At 33.9% G+C, this 14867-nt stretch overlaps 1 protein-coding gene across 1 annotated transcript; it reads right to left on the bottom strand.

Annotated features, from left to right (window-relative positions):
- Positions 1-820: 820 nt before the first annotated feature.
- On the bottom strand, positions 821-5604 carry LOC130986663 (protein LIKE COV 2-like). Its single transcript, XM_057910129.1, has 7 exons — positions 5313-5604; positions 3118-3170; positions 2917-3026; positions 2252-2419; positions 1964-2061; positions 1616-1742; positions 821-1175 (listed from the first exon to the last, which is right to left on the bottom strand). The coding sequence occupies exons 1-7, from the start codon at positions 5436-5438 to the stop codon at positions 1066-1068; spliced, it is 792 nt and encodes a 263-aa protein (XP_057766112.1). The 5' UTR covers positions 5439-5604; the 3' UTR covers positions 821-1065.
- Positions 5605-14867: the final 9263 nt, after the last annotated feature.

Raw genomic sequence — 14867 nt, 5'->3', positions numbered from 1 at the left:
TAAATTCGATAATTTTGAGAAGCATCGTTAGAACTTTTGTGCATTGTGCACCGATGATCACTCCTTAAATTAAAAAATTAATTAAATATAACAAAGTATTAAAATTAAATACTTATATTGTAAAATGAAATGTAGAATTGACTGCTGAATGAATATAGCATTACATTTTACTCTACATAGTGTAAAAGTTAACTCTACAATGAAGTTACTTATTGGAGATGCTCTTACCCTAAAACATTTCTACAGACGAAGCCTATCATCAAGAAACCTAGCTAGATTTTGATCAACCGAATTAGAGAAAGAATTATGGTTAGTTGTTTTGATCGATCCAAGAATGATGTTAAGATCCTCTTGTCCCACAAGCCACAACTGAGGTAAAAATATTCTTTACCTCGTTTCATGTTAGGACATGACATTAGTTGTACACTAGAACATCTGCACTCGTTTTATAATATCGTTTTTACATACATATATACAGTAGGTTAAAGTACATTTTCTCCTAATTAATGTATAACTTAAAAGGCTAAATGCAACAATTGTACTCCAATTGTGCCTAATTTGTGATTTTTCATGTGATAAATAAATTGTTCTTTTTTTGGAGTTTTTTGCTAAAATTCTCTTTGTATGGCACATTTGTTATCCAATGTTTATAGTGTTGTAGTAGATAATCATGTTCACGTACATTCTTTTCTTGTATTTACTAGCAAACTAGCATTAAGTGCAAAGGCAAGTTATCGATATCTTTCTATCATATTATATGTGAGAACAAGAATACAAAAATGGCAGGTGTACAGACTATAGTGCATTTCTTCGCATGCCATTGTACAATCAATAAGCTTCACAGCAACATTCAATTTCAACATCTTTAAAGGTTTACAAATTCACAAGTGTGGCATAAACTCTACATAATATCTGTCACACATTTCTAGTAAAATATAATAGAACAAAGTATATTTCTTACCCTCTACTTTGTACGAATGACTGTTCGTTCGACTACTCCGTTGCATGGCTCTCCATCTCCATGTTCTCTCCAAATGGCAAAGCCGCGAAATCAGTAGGCCGTTGCTACATAAGTCTGGTGAGGGGAATCCGTTCTCCTGGTCGAGCAACTCTTTCAATCGAAGAGATTGGCATGATCCTCTGTGGCATAGTCATCCCTCCAGAAACGATTATTTCTGCAGTTTTCACTCAAAATGTTAGGAAAGATGGAAGGAAATTTATTTAGCAGCAAATTTCAAATGGTAACAGTACTGGGAATTCCTCAATTGATAGAAAAATCTATAAGCAGCATGAGCAGAAAACACATAAACGGATGAAAGTAAAGAAAAGTTTCCATACTCAGACAAATGTAATTGAAATTGTATCGGTAGACAGCTTCTGTAAGGATCTCATAATTTGGTAGGACATAATATCAATTTATCTTGATAGAATAGCCCTCTGGCTCTGACTGTGTTCTTTGATTTCATGCTGGATGACATTTTTGGGATGGTATGATTTAAATAAGGCATCTTACCTGTAACTTGATCATTGTGCGATATTTCAAAATGGTATAATAGATGCGGCTACAGAAAATTTACCAAGTTAACAAGATTTAAATCCAATTATGATATTATACCTATCCCTTCACGAATAGACAGATTGGGCCTTATAATCTCGCTGGAGCTAACCAAGAATATATCACCAATATACAAGTGGTTTGTAGGGACAAAAACACTGCATAATTCTTCATCTCCATCATCTCTCTGTAGAAGAAGACAAAACAAACATGTAAACTAGGCTGCCATCTATTCTAAGTAAAGCATTTTTAAAATAACTCCCTTTATTTCAACACCGGCTACTTCTTATTAAGAGAGCAAATATGCCAATATTAAAGTTCACATTTATTATCTGAAAACTGGTTACTTATTGAAAAGTCAAGTGCTCGATTTGTTTACATGGATCCTCAATAAGAACACAGTATTACCTGTAGGACGACTGAGGAAGTGATAAAGCCAAATGCATATTCACCCACACGTGGATGACGTATGATTGCCACTTCCTTAAATGCAGTAGTATTTTGGTCTGCAATGAACATGAAGTATACAACTCAACCAGCATTAAACATGAAATATAAACGTTAGGAGACAGCCATCGATAAGTATAAAGCCCATGAAGGTTCTGTAGGCATAGCACAGTTTGTTGATTGGAATAGCAAGATTTGCATTTTGAGTCACCTAAACTCACAAAGCAGGCAATTATTTCCAGTCTTTACCAGGAGAAATTGCAGAGCTAATCTGCTTGGAAGCTGAGTAAATGTGACCAACAAATGGCATTCGCTTTATAAACCATTCTCCAAGCCAGACTACTGAAGCGCCCAACCATGATGAAACGAATACGCCAACAAGGAATACAAAAAGTAATGATGTGATAAATCCAAGTCCTGCACACAAGACAATCAATTGAGAAGCCTATCCAAGAACTCCAAGAAAAAGGTTGTATAAAATTCAAGTTCCAAAAGAATGAAATAGGAATAAAAACACAAGTAAATAACTACAAATAAAAACAAGTTGATGTTAAAATTAATCTGAAATACCATATTTATAAAGAAATAGAAAACTATATTCCTGAAACTGTAAGAGAGGAACACATCTGATAGACTTCATCTAAAATTAATTGTCAAGCTATTACCCATTGCAGTTTAGAAATATTCAACAATTTGATAATTTCCCAGTTGCTTGATTACATAGGAGAAAGAAGATATTGAGTAGAGCATGTTGGCAAGACAGCAACTGATACCTAAACCTACTTTCTTTATAGAATTTCCTACAGGGTCATCTTATCTAATTCAACGAGGTCACAAATTTTTGGCCTTCTCAATTGGCTCAATAACGAAATACAAAAAGTTTAAAATGCAGGATATGAAAAGAGTACACTTACCAAATATCTCAATGCCCAGTTGTTCATATAGAGGACTGAAGAAACCATCAACAAATTGAACGAACCACCAAGTCACAAAAAATGTAATAGCAACTGGGAATAGAACTACACTGCAAATACAATTGATCACTACGTTAAGCTTAATATGACAAATTCAGAGAAATTTGCATTTCTAGAGCAAGGTGTAAGGAAAATAAGTACCATCCAGTCATGAACTTTTTTGAAACCCAGCTTTGAAGAACAAAACAGCAAGCCTGGACAACAAAAAATATAAGTCCTTTAATCATCAATTCAAAAAACAATAATTCTGCCTGCAGAAGAACATCTATAATGCTAACATAACACAATCAACAATCCCCATATCCAACATTCAGCTTCCTCTATCACCAGTTAAACAAATCTGAAACAGCTGCGGTACAGATCGCATTAGAAAAATATTGTAAAACAAACTATTGGAACCATAAAGCCATTCGCTGGGTAGGAGAAGCCTACATTCTACCACCAGGAAATCTAGGAGACTAAGACAGAAAAAACAACAGAATAGTCAAAAGCCCATTCTACTACAAGAGTTGCTAAAAATATGCAGACTATAAGTCTATAACAAGGAGTGGAACATGTTCTTCTCATATATAGGGAGAGGTTCAAACGAGAATTTTTATTTAAAATGTGAACGAGGAACCATTCTCGGCCCTTCGATCATGAAGATTTACGGTGGATGCATCATCTTGATGGATAAATGCAGCACATGAGTTTGATTTGAATCCTAGAGGGAGCCAACATTTTTTTTTCTATTTTTTCCGAGTTCAATTAATTTCACGACAATGCAGTAACTTTACATGTTAGTGCAGCGTTCACAATTCTCATTTTAAATTGTAGTTTTCATTATAACCAACCCCTATATATATATATATGTATATATCGAGATCGAGAGAGAGAGAGAGAGAGAGAGAGAGAGGAGGTTCAGATGAGAACCTCTTTTCAAAATGTGAATGAGAACCATTTTCAGCCCTTGGATCATCAACATCTATGGTTGATGCATCGCCTTGCAAGATGAATGCAACACCAGGGTTCGAATCTTATTAGGGGCACTTTTATTTTCTTTTTCGAGTTCAGTTAATTTCACGGTGAATATAGCAACTCCATACATTCAATGCAGTGTTCTCAATTTTCATAATAAAATGTTCTTAGTGTCTCTCTCTCTCTCTATATATATATATATATGTGTGTGTGTGTGTGTGTGTGTGTGCGTGCGGACAGGTTCAAATGAGAACTGCATTAAATTTAACCGTGAATGCATTAATTTTATAGGAAAATGCATTGTTATCATGTTGTCACAAAATCTGTAGTTCTCACAATAACCACACTATATATATATATATGAGGAGGGGTTCGGATGAGAACCTTTATTTAAAATGAGAATGAAGAACCATTTTCAACCATTCGATTGTAAAAATTAACAATTAATGCATCATCTTGATGGATAAATGCAGCATCTGAGTTCGAATTCTTGATGGAGCGAAAATTTCATTTTTTACAAGTGCAATAAATTGTGAAAGCAGAAATTTTGTACATCTAGTATAGTGTTCTCACGATATATTACAGTTATTATTACTAATAGCTTACTCATTCATTCATTGTAACTTTTTTGAGATGTCAGAAAGTTCACTGATGCATATTGGTATAAGGTCTGGAATTTCAACATCGCGAAGGCCAGATCAGTTCATCCAATACCAGCCCAATTCCTGATTGTAGTGGTGCAACAGCTAAAACAAATTCACATGTATTCATTTGTATAAGGTGAATAAAGTTTTACTGAATAAAAAATGTACTATTTGGTACGGGCCTTTTTAAAAATTTGGGAGGTTCTGAATAATGCACCCTTTTCATTTTAATTATTAGAACAGGAAAATCGTGGGCTACACAGCTGAACCAAATTGATCAACAAGATGAACATTAAAATGTCGAAATAACACGTCCACGAAAACTAGAAAAACCAAATAACAAGAATTGCACTTGCACTTGGAAGATTATAATAGAACCGTAAATCAAATAGAATAGGACTTGCTCTTTGGAAGATTACAATAGATCCATTTCCTCCTACAATTAATTTGCTTGAATTTTTAAATAAATGATCAAGATTATCACACAAATTCCGTTAAATGTTAAACCAACGCTTCAATTTGGAAATATTTTACAATTATCACTAGTTCACATCTCGGCATCCTCAATTCTCAAATTCTTATTTAAATCAACCCAAATGTGTGAGATACCCAGCTAAAAGAGTACTGCAGTAGTCACACAGTCAGAAATCGAATCTCAGTTCTTCCAATAAATATATACACATTTCTATATATAGCAAGTAAAACGAGCTGAAATACACACACATACGCACTAACCCTGCGAGTGGAAGAATCAGGAGAAGTAGAAGCAGATTTTAACGGATCTTCGGGATCTCGCCCCTCTTCATCTTCGCCAACGTTTTGACTCAGTGGAACCGACGTGGCGTCCTTCTCCTCCGCCATTGTTGCCAAAAATAGTTACTACCCGATTTCGCAGCAGTTCTTGCAATCGGGAAATTAGGGATTTCAGTTGTAGCAATGGAGAAAAAATGGGAATTTTAATGGATCGGAAAAATCGAGGAAAAAAGCGTAGTGTGGTGGAGGAGTGTTATTGAAGAGGTACTACTAATCAAGCGGGAGGTACTGGCGATAATTAAACAAAGCGGCTCGGTCAACTCCATTATTTGAATTGTTTTGTGTGTTAATATTGTATTTAATCATGTTTTTTGATAGGCAATTTGCGAATACATCAAGTTATTTTAAGTTAAAATATGTACACTTCAAAAAAGAGAGAGTCAAAATATGTATAATAGATGAAAGAAGATTGATATAAATATTATTTTTGATAATTAAGATATGGAATATAAATTATATAATTAATTATTTGGTATTATAGATTAAAATTAAAATTAAATAAATAAATTATAATTCTAACCTTACATAGAATTAAGTAGATAAATTCAAATAATTAACAAAATATTCAAATCACGGTCTCTTCTTTTTCTCACACTTGAACACTCTGTTGTCGTCATCAGGAACGGATCCATAATTTTTTTTATTATAAGGGCACAAAACTATATATTCCATGCGGGTGATTTATGTACATATTTTAATAAAAAAATTGTTTAAAGTAGAATCTCACATTAAGAATATTGTTAAGTAGATTGTGGTAAATAGTACTCTTTTCGTCCACCTAAAATAGTCCTAAATATAGACAACACAAAGTTTTAATAAAAAATATTATTATATTGTAAATGGAGAAAGGGGTCCACTTAAAAAAGTACTCCCTCCGTCCACGAATTAAAGCCTACTTGCACTTAAATTTTTGTCCACCAATTAAAGCCCTATTGTGCTTTATGTACCTTTTTACTCTTCTTCTTTTTCCATATTTACTACCATTTGCACTAATGGACCCACCTTACAACAACTTTATCATTTTTATATTCTATATTTATTACACTTTATCACTAGTGGACCCACCACACAACACCTTTAACACTTTAGTCAACTACTTTATCACTTTAGTCAACTACCCTTATATTTCATCTACAACACATTTTTTAGCTTTCTTAGTCTCCGTGCCCACCCTCAAACGGGGCTTTAATTCGTGGACGGAGGGAGTAGTGTTTATAATGATAATTAATTGTATTGTGAGTGGGAAATAAGGCCCATCATTTAATAGATAATTTCCAAAAATGAAAATAGACTAATATTTGTGAACATCCCGAAATGGTAAAAATAGACTATTTTTTGTGGACGGGTGGAGTATAAGTTACAAAGGTAAATTATGAAAATTATGTGTGGAATAATGTCCAAAAATAGAATGTGCATAAAATTGGGAGACGTACCAAAAAATTGTATGCATAAATATGAGGGATGAATGGAGTATATAAAATACATTCAAAAAAATTATGTTAGTTTGGGATTCGGAATTGAGAATAATGGGATATAATAAATTTTGGGGGATTGAGATATAATCATATAAATATATATATTTAATTAATAATAACAATAAAGAAGTGAGGGCACATATTAGTTTGAGATTTAGGATTGGGATATATGTGTAATTCATAATAATAAAGAAAAAAGTTGTGGGGGTACGTGCCCCCATACTAGGAAATGTGCATCTGTCCCTGATCGTTCAACATTCATCGTCTTTTATACCTTATCCCTATGTTTTCGACACTCTTACGACAATATCGTCGCCGACTTTCTAATCCCCCATGAACGAACAACAACCCAAAATTTTTTAGCCTAACATCGCCAGCGGGCAACAATTTATGCAAAAAAATTTCCCATAATTTCTAGGGCCTAACATTGTCATCACTATCATTTAAGGTATTCACAATTTGGTTTAAACTATAAATTAATTTGGACCAAACTGTTTTTGTGCAGTTTGATTTGATTTACGGTTTAAAAACTTTGGTTTGATTAATATTTTTTGAAAATTATGGTTTACAATTTAGATTTGATATTTTAAAAACATAAACCTAACTAAACCGCAAACCGTATTATTATTATTATTATTATTATTATTATTATTATTATTATTATTATTATTATTATTATTATTATTATTATTATTATTGAAATAGTTTAGTGTCCCAAATTACCAATAAAGTAAAACTGTGTAAAGAAAAGAGTAATGTTGAATGCAATGTTATCAACAGAATGTTACTAACATTACTATCAACATGCAGCGGAAATAAATAACACACATGAATACTTTATTCACGGATTATAAATAACCCGTGAGTGCCTCAAGGCAAAAATCACTATGTTGAATCAACAATACAAATTACAGATTTGGATCTTCTTGGAGATCTATCTTTACAGAATGACTGTCTAAGATAAACAAACCTATCTACTTTCGGTACTACGATGTTGATACAACACAGAATCCAAAACAGCCGAATAACTAAAGTTAATCGGACAAAGCAAACAACCTGCTACGCTTCAATGGCCTTGCACTTCAACTCTTGCCCTCGACGTCCCGTCGATAAAAAGATAGACTTTACAGATTGGCTGCCTAAGTCTACTTCGTCAAAGCAATCCTTGAAGAGCTGGTGACACGTTTGCAGCAGGAAAATGACGAAATGGCTGTGAGTGAATGTTAAGTCGCTGATAATGCACTTCCAAAACGTAAGGATGCATGAGGCTTCTTGCTGCTTTTAAAGACCTTCATGTCGTGGTCAGTTTCCTCTACTTTCCACTTCCAGAAGCTTCCAATAACCACTGCAGTCCACCTCCGAAAACTGCTAGTCGACCAGTCTGGAATGTTGGTTGAAAAGATCATGGCTCCTTAAAAGTAGGAACAAACACCCCACTACTTTGGATCATGAAAAACCGCCTTTCCATTTATTGAAAACGTGGTCAACAAGCTTGAAACCTTTATTCCACAACCAAAGAATAAAAAAATGTGAAAGGAAGGTAAAGATTAAATATATACAATTACCAATGGAGAGTCAAAGTATGGAGTCAAGGCAGACTCCGGAATGTTGGTTGCAACCCAGATATGTTGACACCATGAATGTTATCAACATTCCACCCAACATTGAAAACACGTATGTTATCAACATTGGTCCCAACATTGTCGGAGTCAACATTGACTTTAACAATTATTATTATTATTATTATTATTATTATTATTATTATTATTATTATTATTAGCCAAAACAATACTCCTTACGTCCATGAAAAAGTTTTCTACCTATTTTTGGACTATACATATCCACTTATTATACTTAATTTACCATTACTTTTTATCTTTTCACCACTCTTAATAAATACTACAATATATTTTCACAACTCTCAATACACTCAACAACTTTTTCACCACTCTCAATATATTCAACAAAACCCTTGTCATTCCATCCTAAGAAGTTCTTTCATGGACGGATGAAGTATTATATTAATTTATATTAATAAATATTTTTCAAATCATTTGACGACATAGACTTAGAAACATAGAATTAAAATCTTAAATCCTAAGCTCGACTCACTCATCATCGCCATCCGTCCATCCTTGTCAATTACCAATCGCCGCATATTTTTACTTCTTGATTTTTTTGCTAAAGAATGTTCCCTCTTGTATTGGTGTCAATGTCGTCGTCTTAGTGTTAGAGACAATCGACTCATTTAATTTATGTCTTAGAATTGCTCTTCACGTATTTCGATATTTATATTTTTTTAATGATATCATATATTTCTCTTTTAAAAAACTAATATTTTATTTGAATTATTATTAAATAGAAAAATGAAAAATAGATCATGTATACCGTAAACCAAACCGCAACAAATCGTATTATTGGTTTGGTTTATTAAAATCACAAAATCGTATTTTGTGAGTTGGTATGTTTTTAGTGCTAATTCGTACCAACACAAACCGCGAACACCCCTACTATCACTTTCACTACCGACGACTCGATGCCTAATACCGTCACCATTTCCTCACCACCGCGATTAATTACTCCTATGTTAGTAAAGAGAACTAAGAATAGTAAGGTAGATAGAGGGTAATTTTGAAGTTTGTTGAAGATAATTTTGTCTTTCCGGGCGTGTTTGAAAAGGGTTTTAAAGCTAGTTTGGGTAGCTAACTGGGCCTATTTCAATGTTTGATAACAAAGCAACATAATATGCAAAGCCCGCACAAAAGCAATGGCCCGGTCCAAAAGCATTGTTGAGTGGCGGATATGGATGAGGGGGTAGGGGCCGGTTATCGATGCTGTATTTCTACAGTAACGACGATTAAGTTATTTCTTCACAAAATTGCCCCCGTTTACCCCAATTGAAAATATTCAAATTTGGAAATTGTCTGAGCAGCTTCTATTGTTTGTCATAATTTAAGTTGAAAAGGGATAACACATATCGCAGCAACAACCGGAGCTTCGGCACAGTAATCGCCGTCCACCACCAACTGGTCAACCGCTTTTGTTGAAATCGGTATCCACCTCTGATTTTTCGAGAACCCTGACCGCTTTGGCTTGCAACTGATTTTTCGAGAAATCTCTGATGATTTCATTCAATTTACCTTTTCCTTGGTTTATTATAGTTGTTGATGCTGACTCCATTGTTCCACTCTTCATAGGGCTTGAGGAATTGTTGAGTGGGTCGGCTAGTGAGAGAGGGTAATTTGGACATTACACATGATATACCAATTTGCAGCACTATTTACCAAACACAAGAAAACGCGTAACACACTTTTAACCTTCTATTATCAAACGAAACATTATACTCCCTCCGTCCCCAAAATAAGTTCCTCTTTGGGGACGGCACGGGTTTTAAGGAAAATGGTAAAGTGTATTGATAGTGGAGAAAAATATATTATAATTAGTATTGGGAGTGGTGAAAAGGTGAAAAAGTGTTATAATTAGTATTGAGAGTGGTGAAAAGTGAAAAGTAAGAATAAATAAAGTATTATTAGTGGTGGGGTAGTTGTCCAAAAATAGAAAGAAAGAAAGATGAACTTATTTGGGGGACGTCCCAAAATGGAAAAAGAGGAACTTATTTCAGGGACGGAGGGAGTACAATATAGCCCCTCAGTCCACTTAATTATTTCCTTTAGTTTGGGTAAATTGCATAAACATTACCCACTAATCAAACACGCCCTTAATATGGGGGGCGGGGGGGTACTATTGAAATAACTATATGAGGAGTGAGGCGAGATGTATAACTAGGGCTGTCAAAATGGGCCGAAAATGACCCGGCCCGATGGGCCCGCCCGTAGTTTTGGTCGGGCTGGGCTAGGATTTTCAAGGCCCAAAAAAAACCAGGTCTCCTTGGCCCGGCCCATGCGGCCCACCGGGTCACCCGGCCCGCGGGCCAAAAAGCCTGTCGGGCTTTCGGGCCTAAATCGGCCCGTCAATATAGAAAGTGAAAATTTCAAAAATTTATATCTCAACCCAAATTCCAATGGACCCAACCCAATCTAAGTCCATTTCTTCAATTGACGACAATGACGAGTCAAAGTCTAACTTAGGATTTAAATTAGCAATCAACAATCAATATTAAATTATTTTTACTTGAAAGATTTATTTATTTTATGTGGTTGTTATTTGATTCCAGTTGATTTGATTACTGTATTAATTAATTTGTGAATAAATCGTTTTCAATTTTTGTTATTTTTGCAATTAGTTTTTGTTTTTTACTTGTATTCATATTGTTTACATTTAGTTTTAGTCATATTTGTTTACATTTAATTTTAGTCAATTACGTAATTTAGATGTAGATTGTTTAAGGCCCTTATTGTTTCATCGAATTTGTCTTCAATTTTTTTCTTTAAATTTGATTTAATTTATTACATTTTGGAACTAATATATATATATATATATATATATATATATATATATTAATTTATTAATTTTTGGCCCATTTTGGCCCGACCCGCCCGGCGGCCCGTATAGGGCCGGGCTGGGCTTCAATGTTCAAGGCCCGCTGAAATTTTGGGCCGGCCCGACCCGTCCCAAAAAATTGCCTAAGCTCGTAAGGTTTGACAGCTCTATGTATAACGTGAGAAAGAACAATGATTTAAAAATAGATTTTGCTTAATGTGGGGCCTGACAAGATAGATATTTAGGTATCAAATAACTAGTTATGTGGAAATATATACATCTTATTTAGATATTATGTCGTCTACCAAACAAGCTCTCACTATTTAATTATTTCAGAATGGTGAACATAAATATCTATTTCTTGAATTGTAAGTTAAGGAATTTCGTGTGGAAAATATAATTCAATAAATGAATATCATGCTCTGTGATGTATACATTAGTTTGGCAATATATGAAGATAAATATTTATTCAGCTTTCAACGCAAGCAAAATATCATGAAATGTAATACATACGTTAATTTAAATTTGTGCTCCCATAATTGAGATGTCAAGTGCGTGACCCTATTAATTATGTGTAAACGCCATTTAATAATGGTGGGTGAAGACTAGTAGCGGACCTAGAAGTGGCCAAGTGGGCAACACTAAACCCCAACGCTGAGATTTATAAAAAAGTTACGGGTATATATATTTTTTCATAGTTCATAATTTGTTTTTTATTTTAATATAATTGATTTATTTTTATTAGAGTAGGTCCTAAGTGAGATCGGTCGCTGATAAGATACGGATCTGACCCGACCCGACCCTCCACGTAACAGGAGAGACGAGTGGCTGAGGGCACGCCAACAGATGGCTGGCAGAGCAGCGGCACCGGCGTGGTGCAGGGGCGCATCGGCTGAAAGGAGAGGCAACATAGGCGCGAGGTAGGGGTGCGCCGGGTAGAAGGAGAAGCAACAAGGGCACAGGACTTGAGGCACGCTGACGAGAAGGTAAGGCGGCACGACGACTGCGACAAAATATGCGGCGGTGGTGTCACTGACTCACTGGTGTCTGGCGGAGGCAGAGAACTTGTACTTATTTGGTTGAGTAATTATTATCGTAAGAAAATATTAATTATTGATACAAAGGAAGATAATGTTCCAAAATATAACGTCTACACTTTTTGAAGTGAAATTCAATATAAATCAAATACATGCAGTTTCTCTTTTTATAGTGCACTGCACATTATAGAGAAATTTACACTTTTCGATGTTAGATTCAATACAAAATCAAATTAATATAACTTCTCTTTTTATAGTGCACTGCATATTGTAGAGAATCCTACTTTCTTTGATGTGAGACTCAAAGTGGATGTTTTAAAAAAAATTTAATTGCAATTTTCATTTTTTTGTAATTTAATTATTATGGTTTTCAAATTTAATTTTAATGAAATTTTCAATTTTAAAACTCGATATTTATTTTTTGTTAGAGTCAATGTTGACTCCGATAATGTTGGATTGAATGTTGATAATATTTTGTTATCAATATTTTTGGGAACCAACCAACATTCCAGAGTTTGTCTTGAAGCTGAATTTTGACTATTCATTGATAACTGTACATAATTAATCTTTACCTTCATGTCACATTTTATTATTATTTGATTGTAGAATAAAGGTTACTTGGTAGTTGACCACATTTTTAATAAGTGGGGTGGTAGTTAATCATGGTCCAAAGTAGTGGGCAATTTGTTCTATATTTTTCAGGACCCATGATCTTTCCAACCAACATTTACGGTTGGTTGACTGGCAATTTTTGGAGGTGCATTGCAATGGTTGTAGGAAGCTTCTGGAAGTGGTACAAACTAACAACGATATGACAGCCTATAAAAGCTACAAGATGACCCTCTCATTCTTACATTTTGGAAATGCATTTTCATCGACCTAACATTCACTCACAACTAATTCGTCATTTATCCTGCTGCAAAGTGACACTGGTTCTTCAAACCGTGCTTTGACGGAGGTGGCTTGAGCAGTCAATCTATAAAGTTTCACTCTATATTGACGGGAGGACAAGGGCAAGGGTTGACCGTTGAAGTTTAAAGACATTGGAGCAGAGCAGGTTGTTTATTTATCCGATTAACATTAGATTTTTCGGCTGTTAGCTTTATGTGTTGAGTCAACATTCTAGACACAGTTTATAATGGATAATCTTAGGCAGCCAATCTGTAAAGGTTGATCTATTTTGTACTGTATAATGTTGATAATTATAGTGGATTTGGCCATGAAGCACTCACAGGTTGTATTTATATAACCTGTGAAAAAGTATTAATGTGTGTTACTTTTTTTCACTACATGTTAACTTGAATGTTATTAATATTCTGTTATTCAATATTCCAATTAACATTACTCTTATATATTACACAACGTTACTTGCAGTAATTTAGAGTACTAAACTCTTTTAATTTTAGTCTTAAAATGAATTATTTTTTGATAAAATAAATATAAAATTTATAGAACCCATCGTTATAAAACCTTCACTGCAGAAAGGGGCTCTAAAGATGCGGACCATCTTTCGAAAGCCCTAAGAACTCTCTGTTGGAGATGCGCTTATAGAAAGGAAAACTCCTAACCTATTTGAATCGTATTCTGGTTGGGCCCAAAACTCTCATTAAGTTTAATCAGTGCAAGTTAGGCGCATCTATGTCGATATAAACCTTCGTACAATGGAAGATTAAAAGAAATCTTTTTTAATCTTTTATCGATAAATTTAAGAATTATGATATTGATATGATCGATGTATATCTCAAAAAAATATATGCACATATAACATAGGATAATTGGTGTGTAAATACATGAACTTTACTCATTTTTTGGTTTTTAATATGAACTTTAAATCCTAGTTATAAATACATGAACTTTACTAACTTTTGGTATTTAACATGAACTTTACAATATAGTTATAAATACATGAACTTTAAACTTATTAAATTTTTAACTCATTTTTCATTTTTAGCCAAATTAAAGTTGACTTAGAGCACTCCCAGCAGGTCACCTAAATGCATCACTAACTCTAAATTTAGGCTAAAACAATTGAAAATGAGATAAAAAAATACATCCAGCAGATCCCCTAAATTGGATGGGGTCCACAAAAAATTTTACACCTACCTAAATTCAATCTTAAATTTACATCCACCCTAAATTTATTTTAAGCTTATAATTAGTAGGGCCCACACATAATTATTGTTTTTATGTAGAAAATAGGAGATCTGGTGTGTGCATTTATAAAATCGGGATCCTAAAATTAAATAGGGAAGCTTTAGGGAAGAATATAAGAGCATAATTTTGGGATTTCTGTTGGGAGTGCTCTTAGAGTGCGTGAATCTTGGACAATTTCTTACTATAAAAATTAACACCGTTCAATTTTTGACCTATTTTTTATATTCTGAATTTCTAGATTTGGCTTTCTGAATGACGAAATTGACTTTTTGAAATCCCCAAATGTTAAAGATGAAATTCGCCTTTTGAATTTGTGAAATTTGTAGACAAATATTTATCGTTCACTTTAATATTTTAATTTTGGGTCGTAT

This window comes from Salvia miltiorrhiza, chromosome 5 (genome assembly GCF_028751815.1).
Source record: "Salvia miltiorrhiza cultivar Shanhuang (shh) chromosome 5, IMPLAD_Smil_shh, whole genome shotgun sequence".
NCBI lineage: Eukaryota > Viridiplantae > Streptophyta > Magnoliopsida > Lamiales > Lamiaceae > Salvia > Salvia miltiorrhiza.
The sequence above is the reverse complement of the archived record's forward strand: the minus strand, read 5'-3'. Positions and strand labels throughout refer to the sequence as shown.

What these genes read in the sequence shown, in the direction of transcription:
- LOC130986663 (XM_057910129.1), bottom strand. Translation starts at nt 5,438, where the DNA reads ATGGCGGAGGAGAAGGACGCCACGTCGGTTCCACTGAGTCAAAACGTT. An exon ending in CTGATTCTTCCACTCGCAGG is followed by an intron (nt 3,171 to 5,312) that starts GTTAGTGCGTAT and finishes TTTGTTGTCCAG; the next exon opens with GCTTGCTGTTTTGTTCTTCA. An exon ending in ACTGGGCATTGAGATATTTG is followed by an intron (nt 2,420 to 2,916) that starts GTAAGTGTACTC and finishes TCTTGTGTGCAG; the next exon opens with GACTTGGATTTATCACATCA.